Genomic DNA, 20,538 nt, shown 5'->3' with positions numbered 1-20,538 from the left:
AAAAACTAATTGCAAACGTTGTTAAGTTTACAGGAAGTTAGAAACCAGCAAGGCGGAGTCAGAATTCAACCACATTTGTGGAAAAGATGAGATAGTGCTGTTATAATGTTTATTAATTGTATGTTATGTTATCAAATAGAGTTTGTAAACTTATGAGAGTTTCATAAACTCAACTCGTAAGAGTTCACTTTATATAAAAATAATTATAAAATATTTATAAATAATATATTAATTAAACATTTTAACAATATAATAAGATAAAATAGTAAATAATAAATTTCATAATACTTAAATAATCAAGTTTAGTAAAACATTATTATTATATAACAACTTAAAGATGTTATAGTAGTAGTAGTAGATCATTTTCATCGAGAGTTTGATGTTATTGGGGGTTTGATGTTATTAGAGAATAGGAGTTTGGTGTTATTAAAGGTGATAATTTTTTTATTCGATACATTAAATGAAGATATGTTGAACACTAAACAACTTAAAATGATTTATCTTTTAATCTAATTTTGTTAACTTGTTAACTCTGTGATAAACTTGAAAATCTACTGAGTTTGCTTAGAATTTATTCAGAATCTATTAAAAAGAGAGTTTACACATGAGTCAATTTGCATATGGTAAGTAGACTCGTAAACTCGTAAGAGTTGACGAGTTAATTCAAAAATTTAATAATCATGATTGTTTAGTTATTAATAAAACATGTTCTTTGGAATTATGTAAGCTAGGTTTTTGTGCTATAGTTTTTTGTTAGTGATAAGAAAGGATATAAAAAATTAGAGATGTATACACAAGCTTTGGAAACTCTTAACTTTTGTTTTAAGTAGAAGACAAAATATATGAAATTTAAGTTCGGTACAAGGTGCGTCATTATACAAAACCACGGAGAAATAGAGTGATGTAAATCATAGGATTCAAGGAGGATGAATGATTTGGAAGTGTTTCAAGTGTCATTTGTGACAAGAAAATTTATACCATGATTTTTTGCCATTCATATATCATAGACATGGATATGATAAAATTGTCATTCCTTGCCCACTTTTTTAAACTATTTTTTGTATTAAGGAAATTTTTTATACAGAAACATGTTTTTATTGTTGATTTTGTATGTGAAAATGAGTTTTCATTTTATATTTTATATGTATTCTTTGAATTATGATAGAAATACGTTTTTGTCGTGACTTTTGTATGTACTATGATAAAATGTATTCCCATTGTTGTATAGGAAATATGTACAAAATTGACAAGGAAAATATATTTCCATTTTAAATTTTCTTTATTCCTTCAATTCTGCGAAACGCTTCTATAGCATTCATATGCTTGCGAGGCAAGCCAATGAGGATGTCGAAGGTATTGTATCCAAATTCCAAGCTGTGCCATGTGGGTGTGTTGACCCAATGAGCTTGGCGCTGAGCATGTGGGTGTCAACCCAATGAGCAAGTGAAGGGATAACCAAGTTGTCATCTGAGTCTTATTTGGAGGGGTTGGGGTAACGTAGAATTTGATGAAATTATATTTTGAAACTAAGCAAAAAATTTGTACTTTTAGAATCTAATTTTCCTGACAATGAAATAAAGCACATGTACAGGATACAAGAAGGTTTAGCTCAGTTTTTTGAATAATATGAGTGAGTTGTTGTAAATCCTGATACTCAGGTTCGATTCCTTGCCAATAATTAAAAATAAAAATTAACTGTGCAAGGTGTTATTAAAATAAAACAAAATGATAAAGAAAGTAATAAATTTGGTTTGAGAAAACGAAGTTGCAAAAAGCAATCCCCCTGAAACATTGATGGGTGATGCAAGTGATATTAATTTGGTGTGATCCAAAATCCATAGATCTCAAAAAACATGACCACAAAAGTAATTCATTTAATTGTATTGGCAGAATGAAAAAGGTATAATCGGATTATAAAGCTTATTGAACTAGTGACTAACAACCAACAAACTAACTAATCACCATATCCAGTTTAAGCAAGAATCTTACACACAAATCTTCTCAAAATACAAATAAGGGTTAAATATGATTTTGTTCAATCAAATATTAATCTATATTGATTGTAGTTCTCCAAAGAGAATTTCATTGTATTTGGTCCTTAAAATTTTTAAAATTCCCCGTTCTTTATTTAACTTCATTAATATTTTCTATTAAATACAAGCTACATCCACCTATTGTAGATAATATGGTTGAAACACACAATGTTATGGTCAATGCATCTGTTGATTCATATGTTTGTTTTATAAATCAAGTTCTACCAACAACGGAGGTATATAATATATGAGTTTAATTGTATGTATTTGTTTGGAAATAATAGGATTGTGATTAATTTTTCTATATTCTTGCAAAATATAGTGAATGTTAATGCTGAAAATGAAAATAGTAATGTTTGGACAACTACTGTTATAAGCTTTTAACAGAAAAAAAATAACAGTTAAATGAAGGACTTAAAAGAAGGATTTTAAAAATTCAAGTACCTAACCTAATGAAATTATTTTTGAAGGACTAAAATCAATATGGATCAAAATATTTAAAGATCAAAATCATATTTAATCCTACAAATAAAAATGAGTTGTCTTAATGGAAATTTTTTTTATTTAGGGAAACAAAGAAACTCACTCAAGACCATTCATTTTAAGCAAAATGAATTAGTTTGAATAAGTTTAATGATAAATGTTTATAATGAAAAAAAAAGAATTTTTTGTTGCATAAATTAAAATCAACTTATATATTAAAATCATAAATTAAAAAAATTGTTCTAACTAAAATTTAATTGTAAACTAAAAAATAATCCAAAGCAGTTTTATGTTGTGTTTGATATAGAAAAGAGAAATATAGTTGGAAAAAATTAAAATAAAAGGAAGAATAGAAAAATGTGAGAAATAAAATGATAAGTAAAATTGTTTGATGTAAGAGAAATAGACAAAGGATGAGAAAAAATAGAGTAATGAGTAGAAATAGATTAAAAAAATAATACATGGAGTTCCATCATTTTTAAAATTTATTTCCACCTTATTTCTCCTCTACCAAACTCCCAAATTATTTTCAACTTCTCTATATTATTTCGATCTGTTGAACCAAAAACAGCCTTAGACTTCTCCGTAATTAAATCAAGAAAGTAGCACCAAGTTTTAAATGATTAAATCAGAAAAAGTTTTGACAGGTATAAAAAGTGAAAGTATAAAACAACTTATTTGCTTTTCGCGTGTTAATATTGTATCATACTAGCATTGTTTCAAAAACTTTTCGGCGGGGTTTGGTAGATATCGGAGAAGAGAAGTTACAAATTTTAAGAAATTTCTCTGATTTTGGAGCTGTGAAGTGCAACGAAATATTTGAATATTTGTGTTGTGTCGATTTTACTGTACAATATTTCTTCCTAAACCCGACGAGAAAGAAGAAGAATTATGTACTGAATAAACAAAGTTATCATATTATCCTTTTCACGATCATGGGTGTCGTTCCTGTGCACACAGAAGAATATTCATTTATTTTCATTATATTCTTTTTTTATTTTTCTTTTTCACATAACAAATCATTTTAATTCAAACATTTTTCTTTTCTTTTTATTTTATTTATTTTCTATCAAACCAATTTTATTTATCTTCCTTTCTCACCCATTTATGTTCTTTTCTTTTTTCACCTACCTATTTTTTCTCCTTCTTTTTCGTTTTCCCTGCCAAACCAGCATTCATGTTACGATAATAATAAAGGAAAAGCCCAAGTACGTGAACATGTACGCAGGAATTTCCGCGAGATATGACTATTGTCAAAATTTGATTGGTTTTCTTTGTTATGCTCATGATAAAGTACTATAAACATAATAATTACATAATGAATAGCGTAAGTTAAGGATCTGCTTTAGTGGTGGCCGTACCATGTGCAATGGAGCTGTACTATCCTACCTCAGATACCCACTCCACCATATACCATTTTTTTTTCTTTATCTGGCAATGCCAAAAATTACCCCCACCCTATATTTACTTTTTTTTTTCTTCTTCTGATTTTTATATAGGCCAATATAATCATTTTCGTTAAATTTTAATTTTCTTCAAGTTTTACCCAGTAAATAGTAATAGTCATTATCAATAAAATTGCAGTATAACACAAGACCAACTCTAGCTATCTATTTTATAAGAGTTGAAATTTTGGGATTGTTTCAAATTATGATTCTCAATTTGAAATTTTGTGTTGCTTAAATATTTAGTTGAATCTTTTGAGTCACTAGTCAATCAAAATAAAATTAAAAACTAATATCTTGATGAATTTGATTCTCTTAAATAATATTTGAATCCAAATGTTATGAATTGAAAATTTTTTATTGGTATTAAATTTAATTTTTCAAGTAAGATTCTACTATCGAAATTAGTCACCCTTATGATTCATATCAACAACAACATGATAAAAAAATAAATAATTTACAACAAGACAATTTGATCATTACAAAAGTAAAGCATACATCATCAACATAGTAAGCAGGACTGTGAACTGACACTGACACGTTCCTCGTCATCGTCCCCAACGACCAAACTCAAAGGTTTCTACTTTCAACTGAAGGAAACTGATCCATACTGCTGCACACCAACACTCCTTTCTTTTCCGTTAACAACCAACCACATACATCCAACACCACCACCAGAATGTTCCTTTGGCATTCATTCTCCTTGTCTTGTCCAACCAATGGTTGAATTTAGTGGAAGGAGTTAACATCAACCTCGGTGAATTATGGTTAAATTCTCGTTAGAAAAGATGTTCATATTTAGTACGTGACCTTATCTTAAATAAGTTTACCTATGAAGGAGAAGACTTGTGTGAGAAACAAAAAAAAATTCCCTTAAGCAAGGTTGGGTTCCCACTTTCAACTTTCAACCGAAACTCAAACTCCCCATCACCACCGCACACCCAACAAAACACTCCTTTGCTTTCAGTTAACAGCCACATCATCATCCAACAAGACCACAATGTTCCATTGACATTCATCCATTCCCATTATCTTGTCCAACCAACATGGAACAACCACCGGACACCACCACCAATCTCTTCGACCACCTCTCGAAGGAGCTCCTCTACACCATCCTGGACCACCTCAACGACGATCCTTTCGCCAGAAAGTCCCTCTCCCAATCCTGTAAGTCCTTCCACGCGCTCGAAGCCACGCACCGCACCAGCCTCAAGCCGCGTCGCCTCGAGTTCCTCCTCCCGAAAACCCTCCACCGCTACCGTTCCATCTCGCACCTCGACCTCACGCTCTGTCCCTGCGTCGACGACGCCACTCTCAAATCACTCTCCCTCGCTTGGCACTCCTCCCTTCGATCCATTGACCTCTCCAAGTCGAGGCTGTTCTCGCACGTGGGGCTGTCGGCTCTGGCCGTGAACTGCACGTGCCTCGTTGAGATTGACTTGTCTAATAGGCCTGACCTCACTGACTTGGCCGCCAAGGCAATCGCGGAGGCTGTGAACTTGGAGAGGCTGTGCTTGGGGAGGTGTAAGGGAATCACGGACTTGGGGATTGGGTGTGTGGCTGTTAGGTGTAGTAGGTTGAGGCACGTTGGGTTGAGGTGGTGCATTCGGGTAACTGATTTTGGGGTGGGATTGATTGCTATCAAATGCAAGGAGATTCGGAGTTTGGATCTTTCTTATTTGCCGGTAATAATAACTGTTTTTTTCTGACTCTCTTTATCATAAATTTTGATGTTTGGTATGTCCAAGATCTCACTTTGACTACTATGATCGAAATAGAGTATATAAATAGAGAGAAGTCTAATCTTACGAGCTGGTTTTTTTCAAGATTGAGTTAGGTTCAGATCCAAATTGAAATATAGTGACTATGAAGTGTGAAGTAAAGAAGTGTTTTTTAGTCACACTTTTGACAATCATAAATCATGTCCTTTTCAATAGCTGTTGTGTCCTTTTGGGGGTGATTGAGATGGTTGGCTGATGTGTCCTTAAACATTGCAATGGGAATTGGCTAAATCTGCTTCTTTTTCTGTTGTATTAGTTTTAAGGTTTTATTGCTGCTGCAGTTTCAGCATAATCTTTGACATTGTGGAAAATTGCAAACAGATGTGGCTGATGTAGCCACAATTGCAGTTGCAAAAACTCTAAAAAATCTCGACATTCTGGTTGCGAATTATAATTACAGACAGTGTTTTAAAACCTTGCTAGTTTGATGCCTTGTGAGTGTTTTGCAGATGTGGATTTGGTGTGTTTTTTGTTTGCACGTTTAATAGAGTGCAGATTCAATGGTAAACCTCTTGGTTCTTACCGATATTTATTAAGATTGATTGCTTTAGTATAGTGATTTGGATGTTGGACTCCAGTAAAGATAACTATGCAGCCTACATTGATTTTATTTTATTGCTTCTTACATAAAAGTTAACTGTCGAGACAGCACTCAGCAACATGTGTATTTTGCCTTAGGCTAACGTTGAAACATGCCTATTGTGATTTCTTTGAACATGTATACGACGAATTTTTAGATGCACTGATAATTCAATGTTCAATTCATTAATGTACAGATCACAGAAAAATGTCTTCATCATATCCTTCAATTAGAACATCTAGAAGATTTGGTTCTTGAACACTGCCTTGGCATTGAGGATCATGGCCTTGCAACCCTCCAAGCAAGCTGCAAGTCAATGAAGGTATCCCTTTTGGTTTTCCATTTTCTTCCAGGGTTCATTGTAGTCATATTGTGCCTGTTATTAGGATTTAGGATAATGTCAAAAGACTACACCTTATGCTTTTCCCCCCATACATATCCTTTAAAAATCTTAAGTATTTTCTATTTAGTAAACTTTTATTTGATTTATGTTTTGATGCCTGTAATAGAGAAAATAATTTTGTGGCCATGCAATGGGGACTGACTAAAATGCTTGTGATTCTCGATGTAATAAATAGTACTTGTTGTTTCTCTATATCATTCATTCAAACATCTAGCAAGTGAGTCATCTGGATTCTGCAAGTTGTTTTCAGGAACTAGTTTAAGTATGCTCTATTGAAAGGAGAGTGAGGCATTATGTTTCCCTGATTGATATAAGTAAGCATTAGAACACTCATGTTCTCTCTTTTCTTGGCAGATGCTTAACTTGTCAAAATGTCAGAACATTGGTCATATTGGCATAGCTTCTCTTACAAGTGGTGCTCACAATTTAGAAAAGCTTATCTTATCCTCCAGCCTGAGTGTAAGTTTTGAATCTGTCAAATCGTTTCTGCGGAAACCATTTTATGGAGTATGCCTTGTGCTGCAGCTCACTCATTTAATTGTACTCAGGTTACTACTGATCTAGCAAAATGTCTGCAAAGTTTTCCTAGATTGCGATCAGTTAAACTTGATAGCTGTCTGGGTACAAAGTCAGGATTAAAAGCCATCGGTAATTTGGGCGCCTCACTCAAAGAACTGAACTTAAGTAAATGTGTTGGAGTCACTGATGAGAATCTCCCCTTCCTTGTGCAAACACACAAAGATCTAGAGAAGTTAGACATAACATGCTGTCACACGATAACACATGCATCCATATCCAGCCTAACAAATTCATGTTTAAGGATTACTTCCCTTAGAATGGAGTCATGTAGCTTAGTCAGCAGAGAAGGTTTTTTGTTTATTGGACGGTGTCAACTATTGGAAGAATTAGATGTCACAGATACTGAAATAGATGACCAAGGTTGCATTTCTAACCTTACATTTACATTAAAAAGTGCTTACCTTCAGTGCATGATTTATGCTTCTCGATTTATGTAGGGCTTCAGTCAATCTCAAGATGTACCAAACTTTCTTGTCTGAAGTTGGGCATATGTTTGATGATAACTGATGATGGACTTAAGCATATTGCAAGCAGTTGTTCAAAGCTCAAACATCTTGATCTCTATAGGTTTCTCACATCTCAACTTTGTTACATTTAAACCCAATTTAAACATTAATGGGAGGAAATTCACAGCATTCTTCACCTCATTTTTTGAATGAGATGAATGAAAAGGCTTCATGAAACTTGATCATTGCAAAACATGTAGTTTTGATTGCTCAGAAACTTGACAAGTCTAATCTCATGTAGAGATGGTGATTCTAAATACGTGGTTATGATTTTTTTTAACAATTTCCTTTGTTTTTCCTTTAAAATTTACTCTGTTTGATTACACAGGAGCTCAAGAATAACTGATGAGGGAATTGTTGCAGCTGCCCTTGGCTGTCCTTCACTTGAGGTTGTTAACATTGCTTATAACAACAACATCACAGATACTTCATTAGAGTCTTTTTCAAAATGCCAGAAACTAGAACTCTTGAAATCCGAGGGTGCCCTCGTATTTCACCAAAGGGTCTCTCAAATATTGCTTCCAAGTGTAAGTATCTCGAGATGCTGGACATAAAGAAGTGCCACAAAATTAATGATACTGGAATGATTCAGTTGGCTCAACATTCTCAAAACCTAAAACATGTAGGTTCCTATTCCTTAGTTGTCCAAAACATTTGGAGATTCTTTTGTATGCCAGTATTTATTATCATTAGTGCATGATATTATATACTAAGCTGTCAAATACCTCACTGTGTATTTAAGAACTAACCTAGCATTGATTTATTTGAATTGCAGATAAAGCTGTCATATTGCTCAGTAACAGATGTGGGGCTCATTGCACTTGCTAGCATAAGCTGCTTGCAGCATGTATCCATTTTTCATGTGGAGGGTTTAACTTCAAATGGCCTAGCAGCTTTCCTTTTGGCTTGTCAAAATTTGACTAAAGTGAAGTTACATGCATGCTTTGAGTCATTGATACCTCAACAAATTCTAAATTACATGGAAGCTCGTGGCTGCACGCTTGTGTGGAGGGATAAAACTTTTGAAGCTTCCGGGTATGTACTTTTGGACATTTCAGACCTTTATTTTAAGCTAGTCATGCAGGAACTGAATCATCTGTGATTAACATGAATCCTTGAATTTGGTGTTCAATTAAAAAAAACCACTAGAAGTTTTGCGTAGTGGGCACAAGATACTATCTCTACACATGAGATAAAGTTTTGATTAATGGGGACAAAAGGAAAGATAATGAGACTTAAATGACAATCTTAAACCATAATAATATTAAAAAGTATAGAAATTAAGTAGAGGCATGTGTCCCCATGTTGCCCAATGTAGGTCCGTCTCTGATCTACAATGGAATATTGCAACTTGTTCATTGCTTCATGATTATGATTAATATATGTGTCTTCCCATCCATGGAATGACAAAGTTTTTAAAAAGCTTTATGAGCTCACTGAAAAAAATAAAATCACAAATTATAATATGACAAATATTACAAGATTAAGGATCAGGTAAAAACGGATATGTTTATTGCAAAGCTTCATTGTTCTGCATCCTCGGCTAAACTTTTAACTTAAAAATTGGAAATCTAATTATAAAGCAACCATACAAGATATCCTTTAATCATTACATTCTTTCATACAAATATTCATCATATCTTACTAGAAGCTGTGCACATTTGTGACAGGTGGGACTAGATCGAAAAAGATGGAAGCTACATGCTGGAAGGAGTTTGTAAGTTCCATAAGCAGAAACAAATGCAAAGTTTTAGTTTTGTTGGCAATTGGCTTAACAAAAGCTTTGGATGTTTAATTTTACTGGTAGATTTTATTCAGAAAGTGAAAACCTTTATTATTTTCTGGCAAAAAAAAAATGTTTGCCAAATCTTTGTTTGGTCGTTCTGAAATTAACTACAATGACAAAGTTGTAGTTGCTAGGCTTGTCTTGTCTCCGACAGAGGAAGCAATTAAAAAACCTCCTTAAGAGGACCTTCAATAGTTGTTCTTACACCTAGATCTTAGATGCAAGAACGAATCTTGTTAAAATCTGTACTTGGGGGGACCGATTTGACCTCCAACATTATAAGGTTATTCTGGTAGAAAAACACTTCAAAATCAACATGCAGACCCCACAAAAATGATATTTTAATGTCTCTCACCACATCCTATATGATCATTATTTTTCATAATAAATCCGATTGTGCACTCTTTTTTGTTTACTCTTTTAAAATCCAACCGTTGGAAAGGGGGGGAGTGGGAAGGGAGAAGGAAGAGTTTAGTGTTTTTTTTTTGTTTTTGAAATCCAACCGACACATTAGTAGATAGATTTATTTTAATGTCAATGTGTGTATTGCAAGTTTGAATTATCTTGTTGGATAAATATTTTAATTATTAAAAATTTCTATTTTTGAATTAATTTTTTCATCGTTAAAAATTATATAATTATTTGTTTTTAATTTATTTTAAAATAAATTATAAATAAATATTAGAAGGTGGATTTCTCATAGGACCTAAAAAAATGATTTAAGATCAAAAGTTTAATCTTTTATTGGAGAAAAAAATTAAAAAAATCTTTAGAATGATATCACAATACAAAATTTACCAAAAAATTAACTAAGATCACAAATATTAATCTTCTATTAAAGATGATATAATAATGTGACAAAAAGTGCATAAGCCTCGGTCAAAGATTTTCATTGTTGGCTTTTCAAAAACATTAATGGTCAAAATGGATATCACATGCCTGATCTATCCCAAATTATAAATATTTTGACGGGTTCAATATAAATCCCTCCCTCAAAAGTCAAGACCTCTACAATTACTGTTATTGGTGAGTGTTACATCAAAAGGCTAAGCTGATGCAAAACATAGTTTTCAAGTGTATTATGACGATGTTGTTTTCACACCATTATGGAGGGGCCAGGAAATGGATTCGGTTCAAAAATATATAGTATGCACTCTAGATCTCTCACTTTTTGTTGCAAGTACTAGCTTTTTGAAAATGAAAACGCGTTTATTATTATGACGATGGTGATGCTGAAGCACAAGCCACAATACTAAAGGAAAAGAGATCCAAGTTAGCAAATTAAGTAAATGTTGATAAAATCATTCTATATTGTACCGCAGTTCAATACCGTGGACGAAATTCTTTTTTAACCAATACTATATCTTTTCATTAATCATCTTATTGTATATATAAATATTAAATAAAATAAATATATTTTGTATTTGAATTTAATGAGTATATGTTGTCAGTGTAGAAGAATTTACATTGTTAACCAATTAACAATTGATTTTGATGTTTTAATCAACAATTTTTGTATAATGATTTATAATTGGATCACATTATAAAAATATTTTATGTTGTTAATGCATATTTATTTTCTCTTGATATATTTTGAGAATATATAAAATATTATTATTTTTCTCATCTAATAAATAAGAATATATTAAAAATTTCTTTTCTTTTCTTTTCATTTTTTCCATTAGAATTTGATTTGCACAGCATAGGATTTGGAATTAGTGAAATCCTAGGTGGGTTAAGTGTTAACGTGTTCCATACTTTGAAGTCTGTATTGATATTTGACTATTATTGATCCCACACGACTTTATGATGATATCCCAAATACGACAATTTATTAAGCAGCAGAACCGGTCAAAGAAAATGAAATCTACAAGAAGGGGCACCATTGAATAGTTCTCCCCCGTTAATCTAGAGGCCATTCTGCATTTCTGCTATGGATCCTTGTCTTTATTTAACCACTATGCTTATTTAGGTCAATTATGGTCTCTCAACTATGGAATCCAAACCACAAATAACCATAGTTGACCTAAATACAACAATTTATGAAACACCTTAACATAAGCTTGTGTATTAAAAAAATTATTGTAATCAAACTAATAAGTTAAGTTAGTCAAACTAAAAGCTATCAAAATGATTTATCAATCACATTAGGAGCAAAAACTTAAGACATCACACAGTAAAATGTTTGCATATGATCGAGTACATGATTTATAATGAAAAGTAAAGAAATATCAAAATAACTTTAATACAAATTTTATTACAATAATATAATTTTATAATACGTCTTGAATTTTATTATACTTATTATAGCTTTAACGGGATATCTTATATATAAAAAATAAAATAACGATCGAATCGCCTTTCTTTTGGATCATTATCTTTCCTTCTTTTAGATGGCAATAAGAATAGAAAAAGACCAATAACAGTGAAGCATAATTAATACGGATTATCGATCTGGTTTGACGAGACATTAGTGACACGTTTTCCTGTTCAGTAAAAGAGACCTTAGATAATGTCATTTAACTGCTTGAATTTAAAACTCTAAAGTAATTAAGCGAGTCAATAAAAGGTGGGGGTGGTTTAGCCTTCTTTTAATACCTTTTTATCTTCCAATACGAGTAATGAACATGGTTAATTAAGGATATACAATTCCAAATGCCGACACCCTTTGAGAAATCAGAATCTAGTGAACTGGTAATCCACACTGCTTTATAGATACTATAAAGTGGCAAGTTGGTACTACAAACAGACCAAAGCGATTATATGGGCGTTTACTTGAAAGCACAACAACTTAATTAAAAATAATACTATAAAGAAACATCTGTGGCCTGTCTCATATAATTGGACAAAACAATACTTAATTTTATAAGGTTGTGATAAAACAAAGAAGTGAATAACTATTGCAGTGTATTTTGTGAGGTTCTTGATTTGACTTTATTTTCTTTGGTCGTGGATAGACAAAAAAAAACATAGAACCACTCTTAACAGTAACACTTTGGTGAGTTTTGGACTTGCCAACCTAGTACCCCGACTCCCGACTCCTCCAAAATACTTAAGTCACTTATGCCAGACATGTGTCATCAATCATCAAAGACATGTGCCCCATCTTGATAAAACATGAGGGTATTAGTTCTTTAAGAGCATTAGAAGAACACATTTGGGGTTTTGAATTTTTTTTTATCTCATGATATTATATATGATGTAAGAAATTTTGGTATTTTTTAATGTAGTGATAGAATCTAATTTGAGAAAGTGAACCATTGTCACATAAACTCCTAGTAGCCAATGACTCGGGTAAGTCCACCCAAGTGCATATGTAAATAGTCATCTATCCGTATTACAAAAATTAGACTAACTTAAGAAATTACAGAAAAGCTGCATACACTTATAAGGTGTGTAGCATAGTAACGTATAAAATCAAATCTGTTCTGTAAAACGATGCAAAACTACGAGAGGTATTATTTTATGTTTATGTAGATACACGTATAAGGTGAAAAGGTGAAATTTATCAAAAGAAGAAGAAAAGGTGAAAAAATGTGAATCTAGTATTTTTATCTTTTTGAAATAATGAATCTAGTATTTAGCACGCTAAAAATGAACTAGCAGAATAATGCATAAAGAGAATCCTAAAATCAATTTTAGTTCCACGTTTGAAATCTAAAATAATAAATACTTCTTTTCACTTTTTAATTTTTTTGAGTTTAATAATGTATAATTTTTTTCTCTAATTTTCTTACCATAATTTTGGGAGCCAAAATATAACTTTGTAACCTCAAACACTCACTTAAAAATTGCTTACAGTGACATACTGACATTAAGACAAGCAAGACTTTAGGTATGATTTGACTGAATAAAATGAAATAGACCGAAAGAGAATTAGAAAAAATATTTAGGAACAGTATTGGATTAAAATTTTAAAAAATTATTTTAATATAAAAAATATGTAGCTTTTTAAAAGATTTCATAAGAATGTAATAATTTTTAAGATTTTTTTAAAAAATTTTATGATTAAGATTTTGTTGTTTAGATTTTAATAAATTTATAAAATATGAATTCATAAGATTTAAAAATATATTAAGAAATAAATTTTTAAAAAATATTTAAAATTATTGATTAAAATTCATAAATTTTATTCACCTAATATAATACTGTAAATAAAATCCATTTTATATAAAGAACTCTAAACCTATTGTATAACAAATCAATTTTCTCTTAGAAACATAATATATCCATTCTAGCTCCTTTCATCATTAATTATGTTAATTGTATAAAATTATATACCATAATGTCTACTAGTAACATGAATATTTGTAGTTATTCGTATAATAATGATCCCACCAAACAAAAAATATGTACAACAATTGTTTCAAACCTCATTTATGTATTTATCTATCTATATATGAGTTAACTTTTCACGTTTATTAAAATTATATATTTGTCACATTCATTTATACTTATAAGTATGTAATCAAGATATCTTGAAATTCAAAGAATTGAAAAATCTCTTGGTATGTCATACCATATATTTTGAAGCATGTTGATCATTGATTGAAAGAGTAAAAAAACATATATCTCCAACTTTTAATAAAGAGACAATAGATTATGTGTGATGAAAAAAAAAACATGTCAATTGGCAATGAAAAGAAAAAAAAAATCTCATAAAATCTCAAAAGTTTAGGTGTGATTATTTAATGTGTATTTTTTATTGAAAAAGTCTTATGAAATTAATTAAAATTGATCCTAAAAAATAATTCATTGAAATTTGTATATTTTTTAATATCAAGAAGATTTTTTTAAATTGTAAAAAATATTAATTGAATATTATCAAATTTTATTAATTTTTTTAAAAAAAAACCTCAATAGTGTTAAGTGAATATCATAAAATTTATTTCTATTATTTAAAAATATTAATTGAATATCTGAAGATTTTTTTTATTAAAAAACTTTTAATTTTTTAAAATTTTAATTAAATACATTCTCTTTAAATTAAAAAAAGTTGTACAGTAAAAGAATGAGATCCATACTAAATAATAAAAAAAAATTCTTTTTTACTCATTTAATCTCAAGCAAATCATGCACAACAACAAGCTATCCTTGTATTACGTACGTCGCATGTTATTCGTCTTCTAGAAATATATTTTGCACAGCTTACGCGCCAATTTGGATCAATCTAATAATAATAGCAATATGTCACTTTTCAACATTTAACCTTTTTTCCCTAGTATTCCGTATTCGTTCCTAATTTCTTCGTTCTTCTCACCTTTTCCACTGTTCCCGCGTTGAAAATGCAAACGCCGAATGATGGCCCAACTTTCACCTAATGGCAATAACGAGTTAACGACCACCATTTTTATTTTTTAATCGAATCTTGTACAGGGGTTTAACATATTCTCATTGAATGGCATGCATCGTTGTTTTTTTTTCTAAGACTAAGGAGCTAATCTAAAAATTAAATAAGCACCAAAAATGGAAAATATAGTTTATAAAAAATGGAAAATTATCAATATTAAAAAGTATTTGTATTTTTTTCATTTTTTCTAATGGCCAATCAATAATTTTTATTAAGGGCAGAGAACTTGACATAAGGAATGTCACCCCCCAAAAATGGAAATTATTTGTATTTTTTTCATATATGTAAAAGTAAAAAGAAAATCACCAAAAAAAATTAAAATTAATGGCAAAACAATCTATATATCATTTTTTAAAATTTGTCACTAAAACTTTGGTTTGACTTCAGAATTAGCGCATGATAGTATAAAAAATTGTCACCAAAACAATTTATATATCTTTTATATTGCCTTTTCACAACTAGTGAATTTAAAAGTGCTATGCACAAAATCATTTATTAGTCCAAGAAAAAGTATTTCATACTTTAAAAATTAAATAATGAATTTAGTTTTTATGCATTATCCGTAAACAAATTACAATGTGAAGCAATTAAATAATAACACTTTTCTTTAATAAAAGCAAAAAGAGTACAAGAAAAAAAAAATACAGATTGAAACCCCTGTGACGCTCTTCACTTTCACTGTCTCACTCCGAGTTGCTATTTTTTGAAAAAGAATAAAAGATAACCTAATTCTCACTTCCCAGTTTCTATTTATAATGAAAAATTGGAGCTTGAAATGTGAAGTTTAATTAGCATGGTCGTGCTATTTGGGCGACCAAACTTGAATTCAAAATCTTCAAAAGATTCCCTTGATGAGCACGCTAAGGATTAACATAGCTATGCTCGGATTTGACGCTGAATCCTTGTCTTGTGAAAAATGCAGAACGATTGTACTGCTCCTTTGAGTGTTAAATTGGAACTTGCAGCATTAGCATGATTGTGCTGATGTTTAGCACGTTTGTTGGCTCCAAAAGTAGAGCCTTTTAACAATATACCTTGGACATTCGTTTGTCATAAACATACACCAAAACCTCATTTTGCCAATAAAAATAAGCATAAATAACAATAAAATATGATAAATTAACAGACGGATACAAGTAATTGTAACAAGTGATTTAGGGTTTTAATCCTAATTAACTCATAAATATTAAATAAATCGTGTTGAAATGAAAAATAATTATCTTATATAGACTCATAGTTCTTAATAAAATTTATCATTATTTTAAAGTAAAAATAACTTTAAACCAATATCATAAAAAAATAATAAAATAAGACAAAAACTCACTTCAAGAAGCATGCAAAATCAAATTCATCATGTCGTAATTACTTTGCAATTCAAGCACATAAATTTCTTATAGAGTGTGTTTGGTTTAGGCTGAAATACTATTTAAAATAGGTTATTAACTTGACCTAGTCATAAAAATAATTAATATATCTTTAACAGTAACGACATAATCTGAAGTATAAACTCCTCAACTTCTGGTTCTAGCACAGGAACAGTGTCCAAGCTAACGTGTTAGCTAAGCTTTAATTTAGAGGGAACAAAAAATAAAAAGGCTATAGCAATAGCAACTACCCTACCCATTTGCAGCAGATTCCAGACTACACCCAGCAGCAGCAGTTAGAAACACAAACATAGAAGCAAATCTCAGTGCGAGCCGAGCCGCCATCCAGTCAAACCCACGAGCTTTGACCCAAAAAAGCAATTTTTATTTTTTTTTAAAAGATGTACATTGTACACGGTGGCAAATTTTCCACGGTCAAACCTTCTCCCTTTCGTTTCTTACCTTCCCAGAAATATCGTCCCCCAATAGAAACCAAAGCCTTGTGCCATACGTACGTAACCCTCTTCATCTCTCTCTCTCTCTCTCTCTCTTTATATTAAACCCTTCCATTTCCAAGTTCAAAGATTTTCTTTTTCTCTTCACACCCCTCTCATGGCATCTTCTTCTGGTAGTTTAGACACCTCTGCAAGTGCAAACTCCTTCACCAACTTCACCTTCTCCACACACCCTTTCATGACCACTTCTTTCTCTGACCTTCTTGCTTCTCCCACAGACAACAACAAACCACCACATGGTGGTGGTGGTGGTTTGTCTGAGAGAACTGGCTCTGGTGTCCCCAAATTCAAGTCCACACCACCACCTTCTCTGCCTCTCTCTCCCCCTCCCATTTCTCCTTCTTCCTACTTTTCTATTCCTCCTGGTTTGAGCCCTGCTGAGCTTCTTGACTCACCTGTTCTCCTTAACTCTTCCAACGTGAGTTTCAACTCTTTATCTTCTTAAATTGTTTTGTTGTTTTGAGTTTGGTTGTTTAGAAAACTTTTAACAAAGGAAAATGGAAGAGTTTTGTAGTTTTAGGTGGTTCTGGTATCGTTAAAAGGAGACAATCCTGTTGGAGTTCTTATAAGATTATTACTATATGTTGTATGAGAGAGTTTTATGGTTTAGTTTTTTTTCCTTTCTTTTTTACTTTTTTCAAATTTGGTAATTGACTATGACTTGAGTTGACTTGATAGTTTCATCATGCAAGAGATTTGTTCAATGGTTTGAATGTTGAAACAAGGGAATTACTTACTTTTGGAGTTTGAACATGCTTCGCTTGAGATTTTTTTTTGGTACTTTGTTCTGTCTTGTATATAGGTTTGTGTTTCTTGTCTCACCGACTTGCTTTTTGTTGTTATTGAATTAATGGGTTTGTGTTTGTAAATATTCAGATTCTGCCATCTCCAACAACTGGAGCATTTGTTGCTCGGAGCTTCAATTGGAAGAGCAGTTCCGGGGGGAACCAGCGAATTGTCAAAGAAGAAGACAAAGGCTTCTCAAATTTCTCCTTTCAAACCCAACAAGGACCTCCTGCTTCATCCACAGCAACATATCAGTCTTCAAATGTCACAGTTCAAACAGTATGTGACCTATTTCAATACATAGACTCATTTAAGCTAAGCCTTTGCCTTTTGTCTTGTTGGTTTTTAACATAGCAAGTTCTCTTTTTCTAATATTTTCAATCTGATTCCTTGTAACAGCAACAGCCATGGAGTTATCAGGAGACCACAAAGCAGGATAATTTTTCTTCAGGAAAGAGCATGATGAAAACTGAAAAATCTTCATCCATGCAAAGTTTTTCCCCTGAGATTGCTAGTGTCCAAAATAATCATAGCAATGGGTTTCAATCGGATTATGGCAATTACCCCCCACAATCTCAGACCTTAAGCAGAAGGTCAGATGATGGGTACAATTGGAGGAAATATGGCCAAAAACAAGTGAAGGGAAGTGAAAATCCAAGAAGTTATTACAAATGCACATACCCCAACTGCCCTACAAAGAAGAAGGTTGAGAGGTCTTTAGATGGACAAATTACTGAGATCGTTTATAAGGGTACTCATAACCATCCTAAGCCTCAAAATACTAGGAGAAACTCATCAAATTCCTCTTCTCTTGCAATCCCTCATTCAAATCCCATCAGCGCTGAAATCCCAGATCAATCCTATGCCACACATGGAAGTGGACAAATGGATTCAGCTGCCACCCCAGAAAACTCATCAATATCAATTGGAGATGATGATTTTGAGCAGAGTTCTCAAAAGTGTAAATCAGGAGGGGATGAATATGATGAAGATGAACCTGATGCCAAAAGATGGTGAGCTTTTATTTCCTCACTTTGCATCATAATTAAGGTTCTCTAATCCACTTTGTGGCCTTTTATTTGTATATCATTGGTGTGGTTCATTCCCTGGCTAATTTTTCCATTGATTTTTCAGGAAAATTGAAGGTGAAAATGAGGGTATGTCTGCCCCTGGAAGTAGAACAGTAAGAGAACCTAGAGTTGTAGTTCAGACAACCAGTGACATTGATATCCTAGATGATGGGTATAGATGGAGAAAATACGGGCAGAAAGTAGTGAAGGGCAATCCAAATCCAAGGTAAAAAAAGAAGAAAGAAACATACTCTTTAGGTTTTACTTTTGTCCAACTTTTTGAAAGTTTTTATACTTTGAAGTTCCATTAGGAAATATAGTAATTTGAGAATCCAATTAAGGAATTCCTCAGTCATGCTAATAATAAGTGTTTAATGTAAAAGTATGTTAAAGAGTTTTACATTCTCAATAAATCAGCATTTATAATAGTTAAGAATTGTAAGGTACTAGTAGTTCTTATTCTTATAAAAAGTTAACAGCATACCATAGATGACAATTGTAAATGCATAGACTATTTTGTATAATATAAATGTGGTAAAAACATTATAACTGCATGATGGCTGCTATTTCTTTGTCTACATCTTTTCAAACCTTACAATGACTTTTTTTGGTTGAAATTCTACAGTACACTAACTTGTACCTGTTTCCCTTTTCCTTGTCCAAAAATTCCTTGGTCAAATTTGGCAACTTTCGTTTTTCCAATGTGTCCATGTGATTTAGAAGAATAATAGCACTCCTAGATGGGCTTGTCTGATACTGTGCTAAACTTGTGACATGTAGGAGTTACTACAAGTGTACACACCCAGGATGTCCAGTGAGGAAGCATGTGGAAAGAGCTTCACATGACCTAAGGGCTGTGATCACAACCTATGAGGGGAAGCACAACCATGATGTTCCTGCAGCTCGTGGCAGTGGCAGCCATTCTGTTAACAGACCAATGCCAAACAATGCTTCAAACCCTACCAACACTGCAGCCACTGCCATAAGTCCCTTGCAAGTGATCCAACACAGTGACAATTCCCATCAGAACCAAAGATCTCAAGCACCACCAGAGGGGCAATCACCCTTCACCCTAGAGATGCTACAAAGTCCAGGAAGTTTTGGATTCTCAGGGTTTGGGAATCCAATGCAATCTTACATGAATCAGCAGCAACAACAACTATCTGACAATGTTTTCTCTTCCAGAGCCAAGGAGGAGCCTAGAGATGACATGTTCCTTGAGTCTCTACTATGCTGAAGGAATTTCTTTTTGGTAGCTATGGAAGGTTGGAAATTTTGGAAGGGGGGGACTAGGATTTATTGGACAAATAAGGTTCATTCCATTTATTGCATTTTTTGGTTTGTTTTTGTTGTAAATTTTATACAGCCACACAGGATTGGTATAGTATATATTTCATAACTGTTGTATGTTTTTACACATGGTGTTGGTGAAATTTTTTGATTACTTTGGGGTTTCTCTTTTAGTTGGGAGGAGAACCTTATGTTAATCTTTTGTAAGATTCTGTTAATTTTTTCCTGTCTTCACAATTGTTCACTATCAAAATAGTAAAGTTTCACAAGAAATGTGAATTATTTTTGCTAAACATGATATTATGGTACATGGCTTACATTTAAACATTATAGTCATCATTTAAATATGGTCTATAAGAAAATGGGGTTTATATTTTTTTTTCAATGTAATATGTTTCCAATTTGATGATTGAAGTGGAGGGGCATATGGACAAGTCATGCATTTAATTGGATGCCATACTAGTCAAAGATGGGTGCTGGCTTGTTTGGTGGGTAAGCTGGTCAAGGTCAACTTGGTTGTTTCGTAGCATTTTTCTTCCTTAAACAAATGGATGCTTCCAGGTTGCA

The 20,538-nt window shown here is 32.1% G+C and overlaps 1 protein-coding gene and 1 pseudogene across 1 annotated transcript; both read left to right on the top strand.

The window, feature by feature from the left end:
- Positions 1-4,357: 4,357 nt before the first annotated feature.
- LOC100819946 (F-box/LRR-repeat protein 3-like) lies at positions 4,358-9,951 on the top strand (annotated as a pseudogene).
- Positions 9,952-16,890: 6,939 nt separating this feature from the next.
- Positions 16,891-20,264, top strand: WRKY39 (WRKY transcription factor 39). The gene is made up of 5 exons (NM_001361373.1): positions 16,891-17,243; positions 17,702-17,890; positions 18,011-18,624; positions 18,746-18,907; positions 19,462-20,264. Exons 1-5 carry the CDS (start codon positions 16,923-16,925, stop codon positions 19,916-19,918), a joined length of 1,743 nt encoding a protein of 580 aa, NP_001348302.1. The 5' UTR covers positions 16,891-16,922; the 3' UTR covers positions 19,919-20,264.
- The last annotated feature ends 274 nt before the right edge of the window (positions 20,265-20,538 follow it).

The sequence above is a fragment of the Glycine max genome, chromosome 2 (assembly GCF_000004515.6).
Source record: "Glycine max cultivar Williams 82 chromosome 2, Glycine_max_v4.0, whole genome shotgun sequence".
NCBI classification, from domain to species: Eukaryota; Viridiplantae; Streptophyta; class Magnoliopsida; order Fabales; family Fabaceae; genus Glycine; species Glycine max.
This window is presented reverse-complemented; position numbering and strand designations above follow the sequence as displayed.

Coding starts and splice junctions, on each gene's coding strand:
- WRKY39 (NM_001361373.1), top strand. CDS start 16,923: ATGGCATCTTCTTCTGGTAGTTTAGACACCTCTGCAAGTGCAAACTCC. Junction 17,891..18,010: donor CAAATGTCACAGTTCAAACA/GTATGTGACCTA, acceptor TCCTTGTAACAG/CAACAGCCATGGAGTTATCA. Junction 18,908..19,461: donor AAGGGCAATCCAAATCCAAG/GTAAAAAAAGAA, acceptor TGTGACATGTAG/GAGTTACTACAAGTGTACAC.